The 18,654-nt window shown below is 39.1% G+C and overlaps 1 protein-coding gene and 1 long non-coding RNA gene across 2 annotated transcripts; both read left to right on the top strand.

The window, feature by feature from the left end:
* The first annotated feature begins 6,124 nt into the window (after window positions 1–6,124).
* On the top strand, window positions 6,125–6,789 carry LOC124267332. The gene is made up of 3 exons (XM_046702251.1): window positions 6,125–6,320; window positions 6,435–6,617; window positions 6,732–6,789. Exons 1-3 carry the CDS (start codon window positions 6,135–6,137, stop codon window positions 6,753–6,755), a joined length of 393 nt encoding a protein of 130 aa, XP_046558207.1. The 5' UTR covers window positions 6,125–6,134; the 3' UTR covers window positions 6,756–6,789.
* A 608-nt stretch (window positions 6,790–7,397) lies between these two features.
* LOC124267334 lies at window positions 7,398–17,724 on the top strand. The gene is made up of 7 exons (XR_006896006.1): window positions 7,398–7,425; window positions 7,639–7,808; window positions 9,410–9,515; window positions 14,232–14,342; window positions 16,415–16,499; window positions 17,145–17,324; window positions 17,658–17,724. It is a non-coding gene; the product is annotated as an uncharacterized LOC124267334 (long non-coding RNA).
* The last annotated feature ends 930 nt before the right edge of the window (window positions 17,725–18,654 follow it).

Here is an 18,654-nt window from a genome sequence, read left to right on the forward strand (position 1 = left end):
CGTTTATCAACAACCATCCAACCAATCCAGACCTGGTGGGTCTACACAGCGCAACGCGTTTATCTAACAACGTTTATGGCAACCAATCCGAAAATCCAGACCTGGTGGGTCTACAACGCAGCGTTTATCAACAACCAGCCAACCAATCCAGACCTGATGGGTCTACAACGCAGCGTTTATCAACAACCATCCAACCAATCCAGACCTGGTGGGTCTACAACGCAACGTTTATCAACAACCATCCAACCAATCCAGACCTGATGGGTCTACAACGCAGCGTTTATCAACAACCATCCAACCAATCCAGACCTGATGGGTCTACAACGCAACGTTTATCAACAACCAATCAACCAATCCAGACCTGATGGGTCTACAACGCAGCGTTTATCAACAACCCAATCCAACCAATCCAGACCTGATGGGTCTACAACGCAGCGTTTATCAACAGCCATCAACCAATCCAGACCTGGTCTGGGCAAACGTTTATACAACCAATCAACAGCCATCCAACCAATCCAGACCTGGTGGGTCTACAACGCAACGTTTATCAACAACCATCCAATCAACAGCCATCCAACCAATCCAGACCTGGTGGGTCTACAACGCAGCGTTTATCAACAACCATCCAATCAACCACCATCCAACCAATCCAGACCTGGTGGGTCTACAACGCAGCGTTTATGAATAACCATCCAAACCAATCCAGACCCGATGGGTCTACAACGCAGCGTTTATATATAAGCACCAAACCAATCCAGACCTGGTGGGTCTACAACGCAGCGTTTATGAATAACCATCCAAACCAATCCAGACCTGATGGGTCTACAACGCAGCGTTTATCAATAACCATCCAACCAATCCAGACCTGGTGGGTCTACAACGCAGCGTTTATGAATAACCATCCAAACCAATCCAGACCTGGTGGGTCTACAACGCAGCGTTTATCAATAACCATCCAACCAATCCAGACCTGATGGGTCTACAACGCAGCGTTTATCAATAACTATCCAACCAACCCTTTTGAGTCCACAATGCGGCGTAAAACAACAGCTGAAATACTGGTATATGTGGCATAAAACTAAACTCACATACTCACTCATGTTGCTTTGAAGAACAATTTCTGGAGAATGTTTGCAGACGATGTAAATAATGTTTATCGATTATGATGTCTGTGGCAATAGTGGTATCAATGCTCCTATACACTTAGGGACCGCCTCCGTGGTGTAATGGCTATATTAGAGCGTCCGCCCGGAGAGCGGAAGGTCGCGGGTTCGATCACCGACCGCGTCATACCAAAAGACGTTAAAATATGGTACTTGTTGGTCCCTGCCTGGCGCTCGGCATTAATGGGTACAACAAGGACTGGTCGGCTCGGAGGCAGTATAATGTGTCTGAGTGGGGTATTCATGCTTCACTGCGGCATGGTATCTCAGTGGGATAGCACTAAAAAAATAGCTTTAGTCTGGGCTAGTACAAGCAGCCGCACATACACATACACACGCATGCACGTCGTCATATGAGCGAAATATTCTCAAGCACGACGTGAAAACACAATTTCACCTCACCTATAAACTTAGGACTACTGGATATTTCCAGCCGGTTAACATGTAACTCATGTGTCATCCTGATTAGACTCCTAAAGCATGCCACTGTGATACTGTTACCGTGGCTTTAGCTAAGTCGAAAACTTCATGTTTTCAGGCGGATCAAGCTCAGTCAATCGACTGGCATAGATTACAAGTCAACTCCACATACACAACAGCAATATGGCTGTTACATATTTTACCTTGGATAAAAGAAAAACAAAACTGAAGTTGATATTTGGTGACAATGTATTTTACATCTGAGAGGAATACACAAGAACATAAAACACACAGTTGAAATGAGTTGAGTTGAGTTGAGTTCAGTTGGGCTTTACGTCACATCGGCGTTATTCCAGCCACATAGTGACGAGATCCCAAAAGGGAGGGGAGGGCTTCGTTTTCGGAGGAAAACTCAAAAACCGTTCAATATCTTTCAAGAAAACTTGGCAGATATATGAATCAGAACATAAAGTGGTGCTTTTTGCTATTTATAGACGTTTTACAGTTTTAGTTGTCTAGGTTTCCATGGAAACCTTTTGACATTAGTCTGAAAGAATCAAGTTGGACTTTAAGTAACTGTCAGATGAATTGTTCTTTCAAATCTGTGTGGGCTGAAGGGATTTTTCATCCTTTGATGACTCTTGTTTATCATATGCTGAAGAAAGTCCTTTTACAGCAACCAGTGAGCCCGTTTTAGTTAATCGCTGGTTGAGTGACAGTCTGTAAAGGCATAGCATATCAATTTCAAATCGAGAAACATAAGATCAGTAAGTATACCCAAATCACTGATTTGCGATTCCAATGACATTTCCTGTAAATGCAGTAGATTGAATGACATTGGAAAAAAGCCGTTCGAAATTTCCAGCTGGTACAAACATGTAGTTCAACCTGTTGTTGTAAACAGCTACCATATCGGAAATCCACAATGGTAGATTAGATGATAGAGACTAATTCATGGCGGTGTAATTTATTGTTAAACTGGTCGTAATTGTATTATATTTTTCTGTCCAGTACAGGCCCAACACAATGTGCTTTGACAATAATTTGCTGTCAGCAATATCTTTGTATCGAAATTGAGCAGTGGCGTGGAAGTTAACCTATTCAGATACATTGAAATCTTCCAGTGAGTGAGTTAATATTTATCGTCAAATCAGCAATATTCCAGCCACATCGAGACGAGAACGATTAATAAATATATTAAAGATCAATAGACCAGAATTAAAAACCTGTTGATGATGACGAATACAACTACAAGCTTATCACAGATATCAAAGTAGAAATAGCATGCTATCATAGCACGATATTATGAAAAAGAACAATACAATATAAAAACGGGCTATAAATGGAAAGTAGATTACCAAACAAGAGGCAATGGGGAACTACAATGCATCGGCTACCTGCATGGCCCCTAGCTGGACTTATACCACCCCATCAGCCATTGGCGATTTGAATCCAATTAGGTAAAGAATAAAATAGCACGTATACTGCGATTAGATACACGTAGTATGGTCCATGCCCCGAATTAAATCCCAAACATCCCCATCCCCTGGCCCCCACCCCACCCCATATCCATGCAAATAAGCAAATGCCATAGATGTAAAATCTGTCACTTACGTTGAAGACCGTCTTGGTACAGGGCAGACAGGTCAGGTCTGGTATCAGACTTGATCATAGGTTACGACAAGGTTACGATCACCTTGCGTATTCGGAATGAACTCTAGATTTACTTGAACATTAGCCATGGTGATGAATGACAGTGACTAAGAATTCTCCTGCGTAATATTTAGCTGTGAACAAGATGAATACTTTTATTCAGTGACATTAATTGAACATTGATAATTGGTGAGTTGATATCAGTCTGACAATCTATCAGCTTGGAATCTGTCCCTTGGCCATGAGTTAAGTTCCTAACCTAACCTAATGGATACTAGGTTTCAGTATCCGGAAACAGACAATGAGAGTTTCCGCATAGTTTACAAAACTAAAACTAACAAGTCAAGGTTTCCGTCATGTTTCCACAACTGAAACTAGCATTATGTGTTTATAGCAAAAGAACTTAGAACTCAGCAAACAAATCAAAGCATTATGTATGTATGTGCGCGCGCGCGCGTGAGTGTATGAGAAAGTACATCAAGAGGGAATATTCAGCATTTCAGAACACAACTTCTGTATGAATATGCAAAAATATAAAAATGTCAAAACCTCACAAAATGTGTATGTATGTGGTGAAATGAGGCCAACGTGTGCAAGCAAATCATACTTGCTGTGGTATTTATTAAACAGATTTGAAGCTGTCTTAATGTATCTTAACATATACACACTATCATAGTAAAGACTTGGCAACTCGCTGACAATCATGAAGCTTCTGTTGCACTCATACTGAACAGGCAGCGATCCTCTGATTGGTATATATGAAGCAGGGCATGAGTTGAGACATTTGTTTTGCCACACAGAGATCTCTAGAAAGGGGAAATGTAACCAAGTCGATCAAAACAAGGATCTCTAGAAAGGGGAAATATAACCAAGTCGATCACAACAAGGATCGGCCCTGCGATGTGGATCTGTACTGTGATCCCGATTGGTCAGTGGCTCTGTAAGGTGATCTAGATCTGTTAGGTGACCATGCTCGGTCCGATGATCTGATTCGAGGTTGTGGTCTGGATCGGTCCAGTGATCTACTTCGATGTTGTGATCTGGAGCGGTTAGGTGACCTAGATCGGTAGGTGATCTGATTCGAGGTTGTGATCTGGATCCATTCGATGATCTCGATCGGTCCGGTGATCTGATTCGAGGTTGTGATCTGGATCCACTCGGTGCAAGTCGTGAGATATTTTAAGTTTAAAAATGTACTAAATTTACCTAGGAAAGTCCTCCGGAAAAAAGTCCTCCTTTTATTTTTTTAAAACAAATGTTAAGAAAAAACTTAGATAGTCGGGTTTTTAATATTTTATTCACATACAACTATGTAATTTGACAAAATACATTTGCAGGACTTTTTAATTTTTTAATACTTTATTTTAATACTTTACACTAATTATTCTTTGATTCAAGCAGCAAAAATCCCATTTTATTTGACAAACAGAACTCAAACAGTACTCCACAAGGCAGTTTGTTAAAACAATCTTGTTCTGAACACTAATTTTTCTTTGATTCAAGCAGCTAAAATCACATTTTGACAAACAGAACTCAAGCTAAATCCTGGATTAGATCTGCCAAGTTAACATATCTTTGTTCTTGGTCAACTCAGTATTTAATCCATGTTTTTTATAATAATAATAAATGTGCATTTATAATGCGCGCAATCCAGACAGATATGCCTGCTCAAGGTGCTACAATGGGAATGTATAAAGATAAAAGTCAGGGAGTGTTGGGTGGAGTTAAATGTCACTTGTCACATGATACTTGGAGAACATATGGGTCTTTAGTCTTGATTTGAATTTCTCAAAGGTTTGACACAGTTTCAACTCTGATGGAAGTGAGTTCCAGAGGATAGGGGCAGTGCTGGAGAAGGATCTGGAGCCAAATGTCTTCAGTCGATATTTAGGAACTTGGAGGAGATTTTGGTCACTTGATCGGAGTTTACGTGCTGGAGTGTATGGAGTCAAGAGTTCAGACAGATAGTCAGGGCTGGTGTTATGGAGGCATCGATATGTGATACAGAAGCTTGAACTCTATTCTAGATTTTACTGGCAACCAGTGGAGGTCTCTGAAAGGAACAAATATACTACGTTTAAAAGACCTGGAAAAGACATACGGACATCGCTGCGAAAAACTCGCAGTGCCACGACCGTGTAAGGTAAAACCAAAGTTGTTTGTTGTCAAATAACGTTTAAAGAATTATTTACCTTCCGGATTGGTAAACAAGTTAATCTTGCGAATGTACAGACCCCGTGCAAAAACGTATTTGCACATTTGACGTAATTTCCATAGACTTACATGTTATTTCAGTGTAGCATAAAGAATTTTCATGAAGTGAGTTTCGGATGGATCTTTATAAAATTTGACAGGCAAATTTGAAATTATCTCTGCTCTGCGCACATAATTTCAGTTCAACTAATGACATCACATTTATCAACTTACGTATTATGCACAACCCCATATGTTGATTAAATTGTTGTCATTCGATAAGTAAGGCACCGGAAAATGTAACAGAAATTATGTGATTGTTAGTAAGATGATTCCTCACAAATCTGCAAAATATGACGTGGATCTTACGAGAATTAAATCCATGAATAAATTTTATGCTACACTATATTAACATGTGAGTATATGGATATTAAGTCAAGTGTCCGAATACTTTTGGCAAAAGTTGGTGAACGGTCCATAATAGACAACACCCTCCCCGACCCCCCTACGGCTGATATAACGTTTTCACAATCGTGTAGACTGGTTCGCAGAAAGGTAAGAAGGAAGCTCGCCGATTCATATGGATTCACATATGTCATTCGGGAAAGTACAGATGACACTCCTTCCTAAATATATAACTTCATAAATGTAATATATAATAAATATATGTATAATTAATAAATACATAATATATAAATAAGTTGAATGTCATCATGGTGTATAGTAATATTTTTTTGTTTCAGAAATCAACAACTGCTCGAACATACTGGCGCTGCAGTGTCAGAAACAAGACGACCACATGTCCTGCATCAGTTATCCAGTTTGGGAAAACACCGCCACTGTCATCCACCCCAACATGGCCATTTGACAGCAATCAGAGTGAGAGTGGAGGTATTTATTTTGTGTGTTTAATAATTTACAGTCCCAGTAATTTAGTAGATTGTTAACTGGCCTTTAATTGAGTAGTGTATTAATCGGCCTGTGTAATTGTTATATATTCTGCAGGCGAAGGAAAAAGCTGTGGGTGATATCTACAAGTCGAGCGCCAGCATTGTAGAGGAAGCTCAACAGAAACATATCAACCCTGACAAGCCTGGTGGTCGACAGAACCAAGCTACCCTAGTACGGATGGCCAACCGTACGAGGGAGCTTCTTCGTTCGAAGGAACCTAGGTCCTTGGACTTTGAAGTAAATGGTTTGTCATATGGTTGAGTAAAATACAGTGCAGTTATTATTTAAATTATATTTCATTATACTTCAAATAAACTATACATGTGTAATGGTGCTATTTTCTACTTTCAGTTGGATGAAAACTTCCTGCCCTGAAGACTTCTTTCGTTGTGACGTGGGAAACAAAGGCAAGAGGCATCTAGTGTTTGCCACTGACCGGCAACTACAACACTAAGTCTTAAGTACGAGTAGGCAGTGGTTCATGGACGGTACTTTAAAGATTGTTAAATGCCGTTCCATCAACTACTGACTATTCATGCTTTTGTGCGTTCCGGTAGGGACTTTAAGCTTATGCCTCTTGTCTTTGTGATTATGTCAAGGCGAATGACATCGGACTATGTGAATGTATACTAGCGCCTACTAGAGGCTTTCCCCAAACAACTGCAAGTGAAGACTGTCATCCTGGATTTCGAGCAGGCTGCCTGGAAGGCCCTGAAGAAGACTTTGCCTGACATCCGCGTCCGTGGATGCTTGTTCCACCTGACACAGGCAGTTTGGCGAAAATGTCAGAGCTGGGCCTACAGGTACGTTCGAAACTTTGAATTATTCAATCATTGATTGTTATTTCGATAATATATAATTTATTTCATATATTCATATGTGTATGTACTATTTCAGGTAGCTTACATGGAGGAAGATGACATTCATAAATTCGTAAGAAAGTTGATGTCACTCCCATTTCTTCCCGCGGCTGATGTCTCAAGGCTATTCCAGAAGATATCTGATCGGGTTCGCACTCATGCTGCACTGACTGACTACTTTGAGAGTAAGTGGATCTCCTGTCCTATATTCACACACCACCCCACCCCGACACCTGGCCAGTCTTCAACATCGCAGTCCAGGACGAACAACTTTTTGAAGGCATACATTTCTTAATAAAACAAAGATTAATAGAATTATTACTGATTCTTATACTATTTTGGCATTGTCAGGTTTCCATTTTAGAAAGTTTTGTGAAAATATGTTTTCTTCTGTTCAGGCTGGCACAGGCGAATGAATAACAAGGTGGAAGAGCAGTCATTGGGACTCTGCATGCTCATCCCAGAGCTCCTTCGTGAGGCCAGCCTCCTACCCCTCCAGACCAGGCTCATTCAATAAGGAAGACCTGAGGCTTACATCCACAAGTCATCATCAGCCAGGCAGGAGGAGGTATTCGAACTGTGGAATTTGTTCAAGGATGGTGACATGTCTCTGTCACAACTTCTCTCAACATGTGCAGCTATCCGGCCATGGACCAATCATTCAGTAAATTCATGCAATGCATGAAAAGAGTCGTTACATTCTTACAATTGAGAGAAGCTGCACAACTTCTCTCAGATGTGCAGCTATCCATCGAGCATCATTCAGTGAATTCATGCAATTCATGAAAGAGTCGTTACATTCTTACAGGGGTTTATAATGTGTTATATTGACGGTGCTGTTGTTATCGTCTTGCCAATCTTGTTTTTTTAATGAAATGAGTGAGTGAGTTATGGTTTTGATATGCCAGCTTTGATATGACGGGGGTACACCAGAAATGTTAATTAAATAAACTCAATGTTTTATATATGTTGATATAATTTTGCTAATGTTATAATGAAAAGGAAATAGAACATAAAAGTCAACTTCATACTTTGTTTTTCATATATGGTGCCGTTTTAGCTCAGAAATCCGTTTAGTTGTTGGCGATCTATAGCCCATGTTTTATAATGTATTGTCTTCTTCAACTGGAATATTTTAGCTTTGCTTGCTAGTTTTATATTCATATCTGTGATTCTCTGGTGTTTTTACTCTCCATCGTCGACAGGTTTTAATCTTCAAAATGTTTTCACTTTTTATTGTGTAAATGGTTTTCGTAACGATATGACTGAGATATTGCCGATGTGACGTTAAATTTTAACTCACTCACTCACCCACCGTTTTTGCCAATAGGTTGCCTTTTTTTTGCCAAATACATTTGGTGCCGTTTTAGCTATAACCCAAGTAAAATAAGTCTATTTAAAAAATGTACTTGCTCTACTATTTTGAAAGATAATTTTACAGGTGCATAACATTGGATTTGTGCTTACTATGGTACATAGATACCTTTAGTAAATGTTTATTGAATATGATTATTTGTATATAATGTATTTGTTATATTTAATGGATTTTTTATGTTCATTTAGGCTGTTGTGAGAAAACTGTTATCATGACTAATCCTGGAGAAAAGATGACTCTCGCTTATTGAAGGTATGTGTTTATGGTACTACAAAACAGACATAATTTCTTTTTGAATATTTCATTACTATGCTTCCCTACATACATTTCCACAAAATGAAACATACTAAAGTTCCATTTTCAAATGGACTTGAATAACCGGTAAACTTAATAATCATGATTTCAAATTGGAACAAGCAAAGCTTAACTTCACATCTGTTTGAAATTGCAACCAAACTGACACCTTGATCTGTTGTGACTTTCATTATAAATAGTTCATTATTTCCAATGAATCGTGCAGAGACAAGGTTTATAGATGTCAACGTCTTTATTATGAGAAAACACGTTTCAGAGTGAATGCTTACTTCATCAGGTGAAGTCTTGTGTTATTGACTTCTAAATGTACTCAAAGGCTTAATGGTGTAAATATATGTTATTCAATGCAGACATTGGACCGGGATCAGTAAACAAGCCAACATGGCTCACATACTTTTGCCTAACAAGTGAAACAAAATAAATGAAACACACTCTTTCACTTAAAACCTAAAACATAATTCCCTTTTTTTGCACATGAGCGTTTTGGAGAGAGGCGGAACAGGCGTGATGATCTGAAGAGACAAGAAACTGGAAAGGAGGCATCACACAGAATAGCAGCAAAACAACAACAAAAAAAACAAGTCCGTACGTTTATATATTTAAATTTTAAAATTTAATGTAAAGATGTTGTTCTTTGTCATAACAAGGGCTGATGACAGATACTAATTTCCCGTCTGTTCAGTCAAGACAATTTTATGAACAACTGAATGCACCAGGAAAACAAATAGTATGTGTCTTCAAATTTAAAGAATATTTCCTTCGTATATTAATAATATATGTAACACCAATATTCTGAAGATTATTTCATGTATCTTTACATTTAAGAATCATCATAATTTCATCATCATACAGTATCTACTGGGTGAATATTCTTGTGCCTTCAACAATACGAGTCCCAAGTATGGTGAACTACCTTCAGTCGTTGGCAATCTATAGCCTGTTTTTATATTGTATTGTCATTTATAGTTCAAATATTTTAGATTTAATCACTAGTTTTAAATAGATATTTGTGATACATTAGTAGTTTTACTGTTCTTCGTCAACAGGGTTTTAATTTCTAACTATATTGATCTTTAATAGAATTATAAACTGTTCTCGTCACGATATGGCTGAAATATTGCCGATGTGACGATAAATATTAACTCACTCACTCACTCAACAATAAGAACTGTAATAGATTGAATACAGTATCACATGGCAATGCCATGAAAACCTATTACTAGCACCATCATTACTACATAGAAAATGCAAGAAATATTCAGATATATATAACATATTACAACCTCTGGTCTGGCAAGCAAGTTTTTATAGATTTTGTGTCCTCTTTAGAAAATAGGATATTCGATTCTAGCAATGAAGTGTGATGAATTTAATAATTTAAGTTTTGAGAAAAACAATGCAAAGTGTGAATGTTCAATTTGGTTCTTATTTTTATTCAAACTTCCTTTTGGATTACTTATTTTAATTATCCTTGGCATTGGCAATTTTCTGTTGAGTGATGTTTGTGTAATTTATTGAAATAACCTAGTAATTCGTTATTACCTGCCATTTTCAGAAACTTGCACAACGCCTAAACAGACTAGCATCTATCGATTGGTCAGATAGATGAAAGATAAAGGTAGCGACAATCCTCACAATAGACATGACATCACCAGTCGTGAGTGACGAAGATAACGTCAATTTGTTGCATTCCGCCCCCTTTGTCTGGGAGTCCAGCAAGCTTAGGGCATACACGACGACACTGGACTTGCCAAGGCCAACATGAAAACGAGGATGAGGCATCCAACCAAAGTAACAAATGGATGTCCCTATTAACTAGCTGACCAGATCCTGCAATTTATTTGAATTTATTTTCAATTTCATAATATAATGTTTATTGTGTTTTATTTTTGTATTGCAAGCTGTATGTTGTGTTATTGCATGATGTATCTCATAGTGGATGTTTGGCGATAGTTGTGACAGAGAATGTGTGGCTGACTGTCAAGGCGTGCAAGGGTTATTTCAAAATAATAACTGAATGAAAGTTTAACTGATGATAGTACTACCTTGTTATAAATGATATATGATTTCGTGAATTGGATTAAGTTATCCCATAAATGTTTCGACCTGTTCTTTAGTGCTAGTTTATTAGTTGTATGTATGATTTTCATTTGTCTTCAATGCGAATTCATATTCATGTTGAGAAAATAAAACAGTGAATCATATTATATATTCTGTTGTCCTCTATGTAAACGTTGTGATTATAACAAATTGCGTATATTGTTTTAAACAAGAGCTTATAATAAGAATACATAAGAATGTTTAAAATTGGCTCAATGGAAAGGTGTATGAAAACCTGTGAACCTGAAACTGAAAATTGTAACTGAAACTATGCGGAAACTATGTCGGGTTGTTGGTAACTGAAACACTGCGGAAACCTTTAGAAAAGAACGGAAACTCACTGGATTCTAGGTGGAAACTTCAGCTTCAGTCCACTTTCCATCAGGTTTCTGCATTGCGGAAGCCAAGTTATTTTTTCTGTTAAGCTGAAGCTCAACGAGGAGTGTTTTCTGGTAGGGACTACAGCTCGCCGAAAACAGACCAACATCAGGTCGTTTCACTTTGGCGAAACCTCAGTTCTACTATTTAACAGTGTTAGGGACCTTGGCGTGACTGTTTATCAGGAGTTGTCATTGGAGGTGAGGTGAAATTGGGTGTAACGTCGTGCTTGAGAGTATTTCGCTCATATGACGACGTTCATGCGTGTGTATGTGTATATGTGGCTGCTTGTACTAGCCCAGACTGAAGCTGGTTTTATAGTGCTAGCCCACTGAGATACCATGCCGCAGTGAAGCCTGAATACCCCACTCAGACACATTATACTGACCCCAAGCCGACCAGTCCTTGTTGTACCCATTAATGCCGAGCGCCAGGCAGGGACCAACAAGTACCATATTTTAACGCTCTCCGGGCGGACGCTCTAACCACTAAACCACAGAGGCGGCCTAGTTGTCATTGGACCAGCACATTACCAACCTGTACAAGACATGATACCTATTCCTCCGAAATATTGGAAACATCCGAAAGCTACACACAAAGGAGTCAGCTGTTATCCTTGTCCCCTCACTGGTGATGACAAGACTGTATTGGTGCAACAGCAAAATAATGCCAGATTGATAGACTTCAACGGATCAAGAATACAGCAGTAAGCACAGCCAATGTCTCCCCGGGTCAGCTCCACCACCCCTGTGTTGGAGGACCTTCACCGGATGCTCATTCTACAGCGCATCAAATTTGAACTCGGTATTCTCACCTTCAGATGTCTCTCTGGAAATGCATCTCAATATCTGTCCGATCTCATTTCTCCAGAAAAACCAACAACATCCCTCCGCTCCAAGACACATAATCTTCTGTGCATTCCAAAAGTCAGAACAGTTACATTTGGTCAAATAACTTTCTTTTCTGCTACAACTTCAGAGTGGAATCATCTCCCACAACATTTTAGTGAGTGAGTTTAGTTTAATGCCGCACTCAGCAATATTCCTACTATTTGGCGGCGGTCTGTAAATAATCTAGTCTGGACCAGACACTGACGTGATCAAGAGCATCGATCTGCGCAATTGGGAACTGATGGCATGTGTCAACCAAGTCAGCGAGCCTGACCACCCGATCCCGTTAGTCGCCTCTTACATGCATGGATTACTGAAGACACAACATTTTAGAGAAATAAAATAACTTTCAACCTTTCAAACCGCACTTAAGGCTTACCTTTTCCAAACAGCCTTCTCATCCTAACATGTGCGCTTTGGGCATGCATTGTGCATAGAAATATGCGCTTTATTAATGCTCTATTAATACTCTATTAATACTATTACTACTACGAAACAGTCCAATATGTTTTTTAGAAAGCTCGCATTATCACTGCAGTTAGTAAAGCCACCGTTTCATTAAACATTAAAGAACTACAGAATCCAAATAAATGATCAAGAAGACTATATTCAATTAAAACACAATTTATTAATTACAAATCATCATTTTCAAATGCATCCAGTGATGGGTGCCGTGTTCCCATGCACAGCTCTTTTTGAGAAAGAAACGTACTAATTGATTGTTGGTTGTGGCATTAAATGATACGTACTTATTAAAATCTGTGGATATTACTATATTTTGTATCAAATATAAATTACAAATTATAGGCTGTTGGTTATTCATAATCCAACCGTAAGATTGCCATGAATGAGCTTTAATGTATCAACAGTAACTGTTTCATTAAAATGTTATTAAAAGCAGTCGGTAGCCGTTTTATCTAATAAAAGCGGATTAATATTAGATTCCTCCCCCCACCCCCAGAGGGTTTTATTGCTTATAAGGTAGAGAACCTCGGCTCGCACCACACATTTGGCGATCACCTGGAAACATTGGAAACATGTTGGGGTACATAATCCTGCTGTCCGTGTTGTCCACTTGTGTGGGAGGGGCAAATGTCTGCTGTGCCCCTGATAAGTGGTTTGCCCAGAGATTCTCCGCTGGTCTTGCTCTGTTAAAAGTAGAGGGGGTGAATGTTCCTTTCGTCGATGCTGTAAGTAATCTCTCTCGATAAATGGACTCTCTGTCTCTCATTAATTCCACTCTACACTGTCCCTTGAAAAATGCAACATCTTACTCTCTTTCTCGTCAATCGCAGTATCCTTCGCTCGAGAAATCTAGTTACTATCTGTCGTAAAAGGCACTCTTTCTTTTTCTCCCGTCTTCAAGCTCTCCCCCATCGTATGCACAAACCCACTATCTCCCGTTACATGCTGTTTATCAACCCATCGCAAAATACACTCTTCCTTTCTCCTATCGTCAAATAAACGAACTTACTCTCTCTGTCGTGAAATGCACCATCTTGCTCTTTCTCGTCCAAGCACAATTCCTCCCTCCCTTACGTTCTCTTCAAAAGCACTCTCTAACACTAGTTAAATGCTTGGGGGCAGCTCTTGCGATAATGATAGTGAGTGAGTGAGTTTAGTTTTACGCTGCACTCAGCAATATTCCAGCTATATGGCGGCGGTCTGTTAATAATCGAGTCTGGACCAGACAATCCAGTGATCAACAGCATGAACATCGATCTGCGCAATTGGGAACCGATGACATGTGTCAACCAAGTCAGCGAGCATGACCACCCGATCCCGTTAGTCGCCTCTTACGACAAGTAGTCGCCTTTTGTGGCAAGCATGGGTTGCCGAAGACCTATTCCACCCCGGATCTTCACGGGTCTGCGATAATGATAGACTATTGTAACATACTATTGCGACCAACTCTTGCAATGCAATGTTTCAGGGGAGTTCTATAGAATATTACGATGCCGCCAATGAAAGGATAGCCATCATCAGCAACTTCAGCCTTGACAACACCAAAGGAGAATCCAAAGTCATTGCCGATCACAAAGGGGTAAGGTTAATCTTACCTTTCTTTTTGTTCTGTTTCGCACTGGTATTTCGTGACTGACCTATTTAAGTTATAATGTGACTTTGCAAACTATGTAGCTTATAAAAAATAAACGGTTTAACTATCATCAAACGGCAGTAAAATAAGTAGAATATCACAGACTTATATATACAATTAGCAAGTAACCACAAAATGATATTTCTATAGACGATTCATAATAAAACCTGGCTATAAATCCCATAGTGATGACTTTCGTCATTATCAGTTTTTTTGTGTTGTTGAAAATTTAAATTTAAAATAAAAGGATGTATGTTTAGGGTTCATACAATAACACAATACTGGAGAAACACGCCTGTATGTATCAGTACAACTCAATATCTACTGATAAGTAGGGATATCACATTGCTTCACACGTCGTTAGTATTGCTCAAAAGACTTTAAAATATTTAATGTGACGCGCTTGTGAATGAGTGGCACACCCTGATTTAAAAATAATATTCGCATTTTTTGGCATATTTACAAGTATACGGACCCGGTGATATACATTCAAATAAGAATAACATGTGCATTATGTCAAAAAAACAATTGATTGAAACACTTAATTTATCAAGACAAGGACATTTAGAATGATTGATTAACATGTAAACGGTATTCATGTAAACATGTACGAGTGTGAATATATATTTTATTTTTATGATTCATTAGTCTGTTTTCAGTATACATGGCCTCCGACCCTGAATACTTTTGAAAATTTGGTCCAGTTAATTCCTTATCAAAAGAAATACGATCAGACAAATGCATGAATATGTACAACCAATCTGGCATTAAAGCATTGCAACTGAATGAAACGTCATTATATATGTCTGTTTAGGTAGATCGGTTGGTCTTCCGTTTATACCTTTATATGATGGTTGGTAAGTAAGGCTTTAGGGCAACCGTGGGCCTGCAAAGTATAGTTGAGTTCAGTTGGGTTTCAAGTCACATCAACACTATTCCAGCCATATAGTGATGAGATCAAGCCTGAATGAATACACATTTTAAGTACAAAGTCCAAATGAGTTTCATTTTAAAAGCATATATATTCATTACATTGTTATTGCAAACAGAAAATGTCATAGCCCTAAATTGAAAAGCACGCAATTCGTTATTCACATTACATAGTTACAATTTATGATACAGGTCAACTTCCCTCAGGATGTGAACAATGAGATGCCCGCTCACGCGAGAAAACAGATCTTTCAGATTTCTCTCATCATAATGTGATTTCCTGGCAGTCGCAAAGTCCACACAGTCAAGCTGAATATGCTTGATGGTGACCAACCCATCGCAAGAGACACACATGGGAGGTCCATCCCTATCAATTTTCAGCAGATAGTCATGAGTAAACCGACTGTGGCAGATACATAGTCGTAAAAATTACCTCATCACGTCTTGACTGACAACCCACGTGGGGATAACCAATCGTTGGCTTCACCTCAATGAAGTGTATTTCTTCCTACATAGGTGTCCCACCTTTTAGCATAAGGTCCCGCGTATATGACTTTTGATAGTGTTTGAAATCGTTGTACGGGATCAGCAGTGGAGGTAAGGGCTTGTCAAGAGCTGCTTTAGCTGCAACATCGGCCTCTGTGTTACCTGCTATGCCGACGTGACCCTGCAACCAGCAGAGGACGATGTCATAAGATCGCTTGAAAATTTTATATGAGCGCCAAACACTTTAGCTCTCCAAGAAATGTTTATTTAAATTCTGGCACATCCCCCGTTTCAAAAGGGGTGTTTTTGGTTTTGTTAAGGTCAGCCACATTTCTTTCTGGTGTCCCTCGCGGTGGTATAGCTGGAATATTGCTTATACTCACTGAATCATAGAAACAATGCTTAACCGATTCTGGCAGTGTAAGTTATAGTATTCGAACAGAGGGGAGATGCGGTTATCTAAATGCATCTGTATGCATTCAAGCCACAGTGGCCTAGAGTAAAGTTAAAAGAACTTCTTTACGGCAACATTACAGTGTGCTGGTTTTAATTGTGATCAATATTTTATGATTGACTGAATTCCTTATATTGTCTTGTTTAAGGGTCTGCTGTATACAATTGATCTAAAGAAGAGTGTATGTCGCGTCCAGAAGTTAACCCTTCCATTTGCTAAGTTCTGTGTTACAGGTAAGTATCATATACTTAATATATATGTTACTGTAAAACATGTCTACAAGGTTGTTTGTTGCTTAACCCCGCGTTCAGGGATATTCAGGACATATTCGAGTCCACCCGACCTTACAGCTCACTCATAGGCTCCCCCTACATCTCTCAGAATAAAAGTTGACCCATTTAGGCTTTCAACTCGTTGTGCACTCAAGATGAAAAGGAAGTAGGAAATTTCTGAAGTCCACACAACAATAAATAAACCCATTTGACATTTGTAACATAACATAGTGGGGTTGCCTAGTGGTGAAAGTATTCAATGTGTGAAGCTTTCGATTGCCCACAATGTGTGACGCCTGTTGCTGGTGTCACCCGCCGTTATATTGCTGACATGTTGCTGGATAATTGCTATAAGCAGCATAAAGCCATACTCACTCGTCGACAACGTACCATGATAATTCTTTCAGTGTCAAAGTTTGACTGAGGCATTTTGTCAATGTGGTGTTGGCCACTACACCCTTTCACGGAATATTGCGAAAAAGTGGCCTTACATTTAACTCACTTACTATTACGTAATTATAACAACTACCTTTGTGTGCAACACGTGTTCATAGCTTGTCTGTCATGGTAAATATGAAGAATCTTATTGAGTCATCTGTTTTTCAGATAAATTCAAAAAAGCCTTTGACTTCACTCTTGGATTCGGAAGTAACTCGCTGTCATCAACAATTTACTATGAACTCGACCGTGGCTTTGGTCCGCACCCCAACAGCGTGATAGACAGCTTCGTTGTTGTCTCGAAAGAATGCATTCCCTTACAAACAGACCTCTACGGAAAGGATAAATGTGAGTACCATTTGCACCACCAGTTACTGTGTTCCTTTACTTAAATATGAAAACTATTCCGGGTTTTTTCTCTCCCTTCTTCAGGTTCTAAGGAATGTTCGCCTTAGTTACTGGCGACCCACAGCCCATTTTGATATCGCCCTGTTGAGTTTGAAGTACAATACTCGTTGGCAATGTTTATATTCATTTCTCAAAAACGACTTTTAGATAATAATTGATAATTACTTTGATTTGGTTTGGCTGTTGTTTAACGCCGCGTTCAGCAATTGTGAATATATTTATGTTGTCAGTGGATGTTGGTTTAAAACTAACCTACTGTGTACTCTTATTCAGACAACTTCCTTCAATCAACGGGGTTTTCAAACCTCGGTGCAGAGTTCGATGAATCTGTCTTTGATCCCCCCAATTTCTGCCCAAAGTGTTCACAGGTAGGTGATATCATTTAAAGATGTATCTTAATGCAAAATAGATACTTATGTTCCAGCTAATTTGTACATTCTACAATTTTGTAAAATATAAATCTTGTATAAACTATTTGATTTTTAGAGAGAAAAAACAACAACAATACGGCCTCTGGCCCTTCACATTTTGTTAGTCAACCCCATCCCGCCCAAGCGGACTAAACAAGCAAACATTTGTTCTTTTCAGTCTACGATGACAGACAATCCTTCTTTTCAAGAGATCCCTTTGCTGTGGAGAAGACGTGGCCACATGTAACCAGAATTATTTACAATGCCACCACAGAGGTTAATGTTCAGCGCTACCTCCTCGAGCCAGAATTCAAGCACGAACAAAAAGCGCCCTCAGCAATTGTTCCAACATGATACTATGTTAAACTGTTGATGTTGTCTGTCGTAACACAGTTTTCCTCCTAAATAGCAGATCCCTGTATCCCCTCAATATTGGTATATTAAGACAATGGAAATTGTTGGAAATTGCACCCCAAACCAGCGGTCATTCTTGTGTATAATTACTGTACGAAACGCTGAACATTCGAGTCTGTGGATACTGTCGTGTATATAATGATCCTTGTATTTGCCCCTCGCTGTAGTATGTGATGCATGTCAAAGCCGAAATAAATATATTGTTTTCAGCACTGACGCGTGTGTAATTGAATTGTTATTCTGCATATTCCAGTGTGATATTTTATCCACTCCCAGGTCACCCGTGAAGGTCTGGCTTAGAATTGGTGGGCTCTACATTGTCTGATTATTTCCACCAAGATCAGGGCGTCCCTCAAGGCAGCATCCTGTCTGTTACACTTTTTAGCAACAAAATTAACAGCCTCACTAATGTCATGAACAGTTATGTTGATGGGTGCCTTTTCGTG

The sequence above is a fragment of the Haliotis rubra genome, unplaced genomic scaffold (genome assembly GCF_003918875.1).
Source record: "Haliotis rubra isolate DU_JTF1 unplaced genomic scaffold, ASM391887v1 Scf1303, whole genome shotgun sequence".
Taxonomy (NCBI): domain Eukaryota; kingdom Metazoa; phylum Mollusca; class Gastropoda; order Lepetellida; family Haliotidae; genus Haliotis; species Haliotis rubra.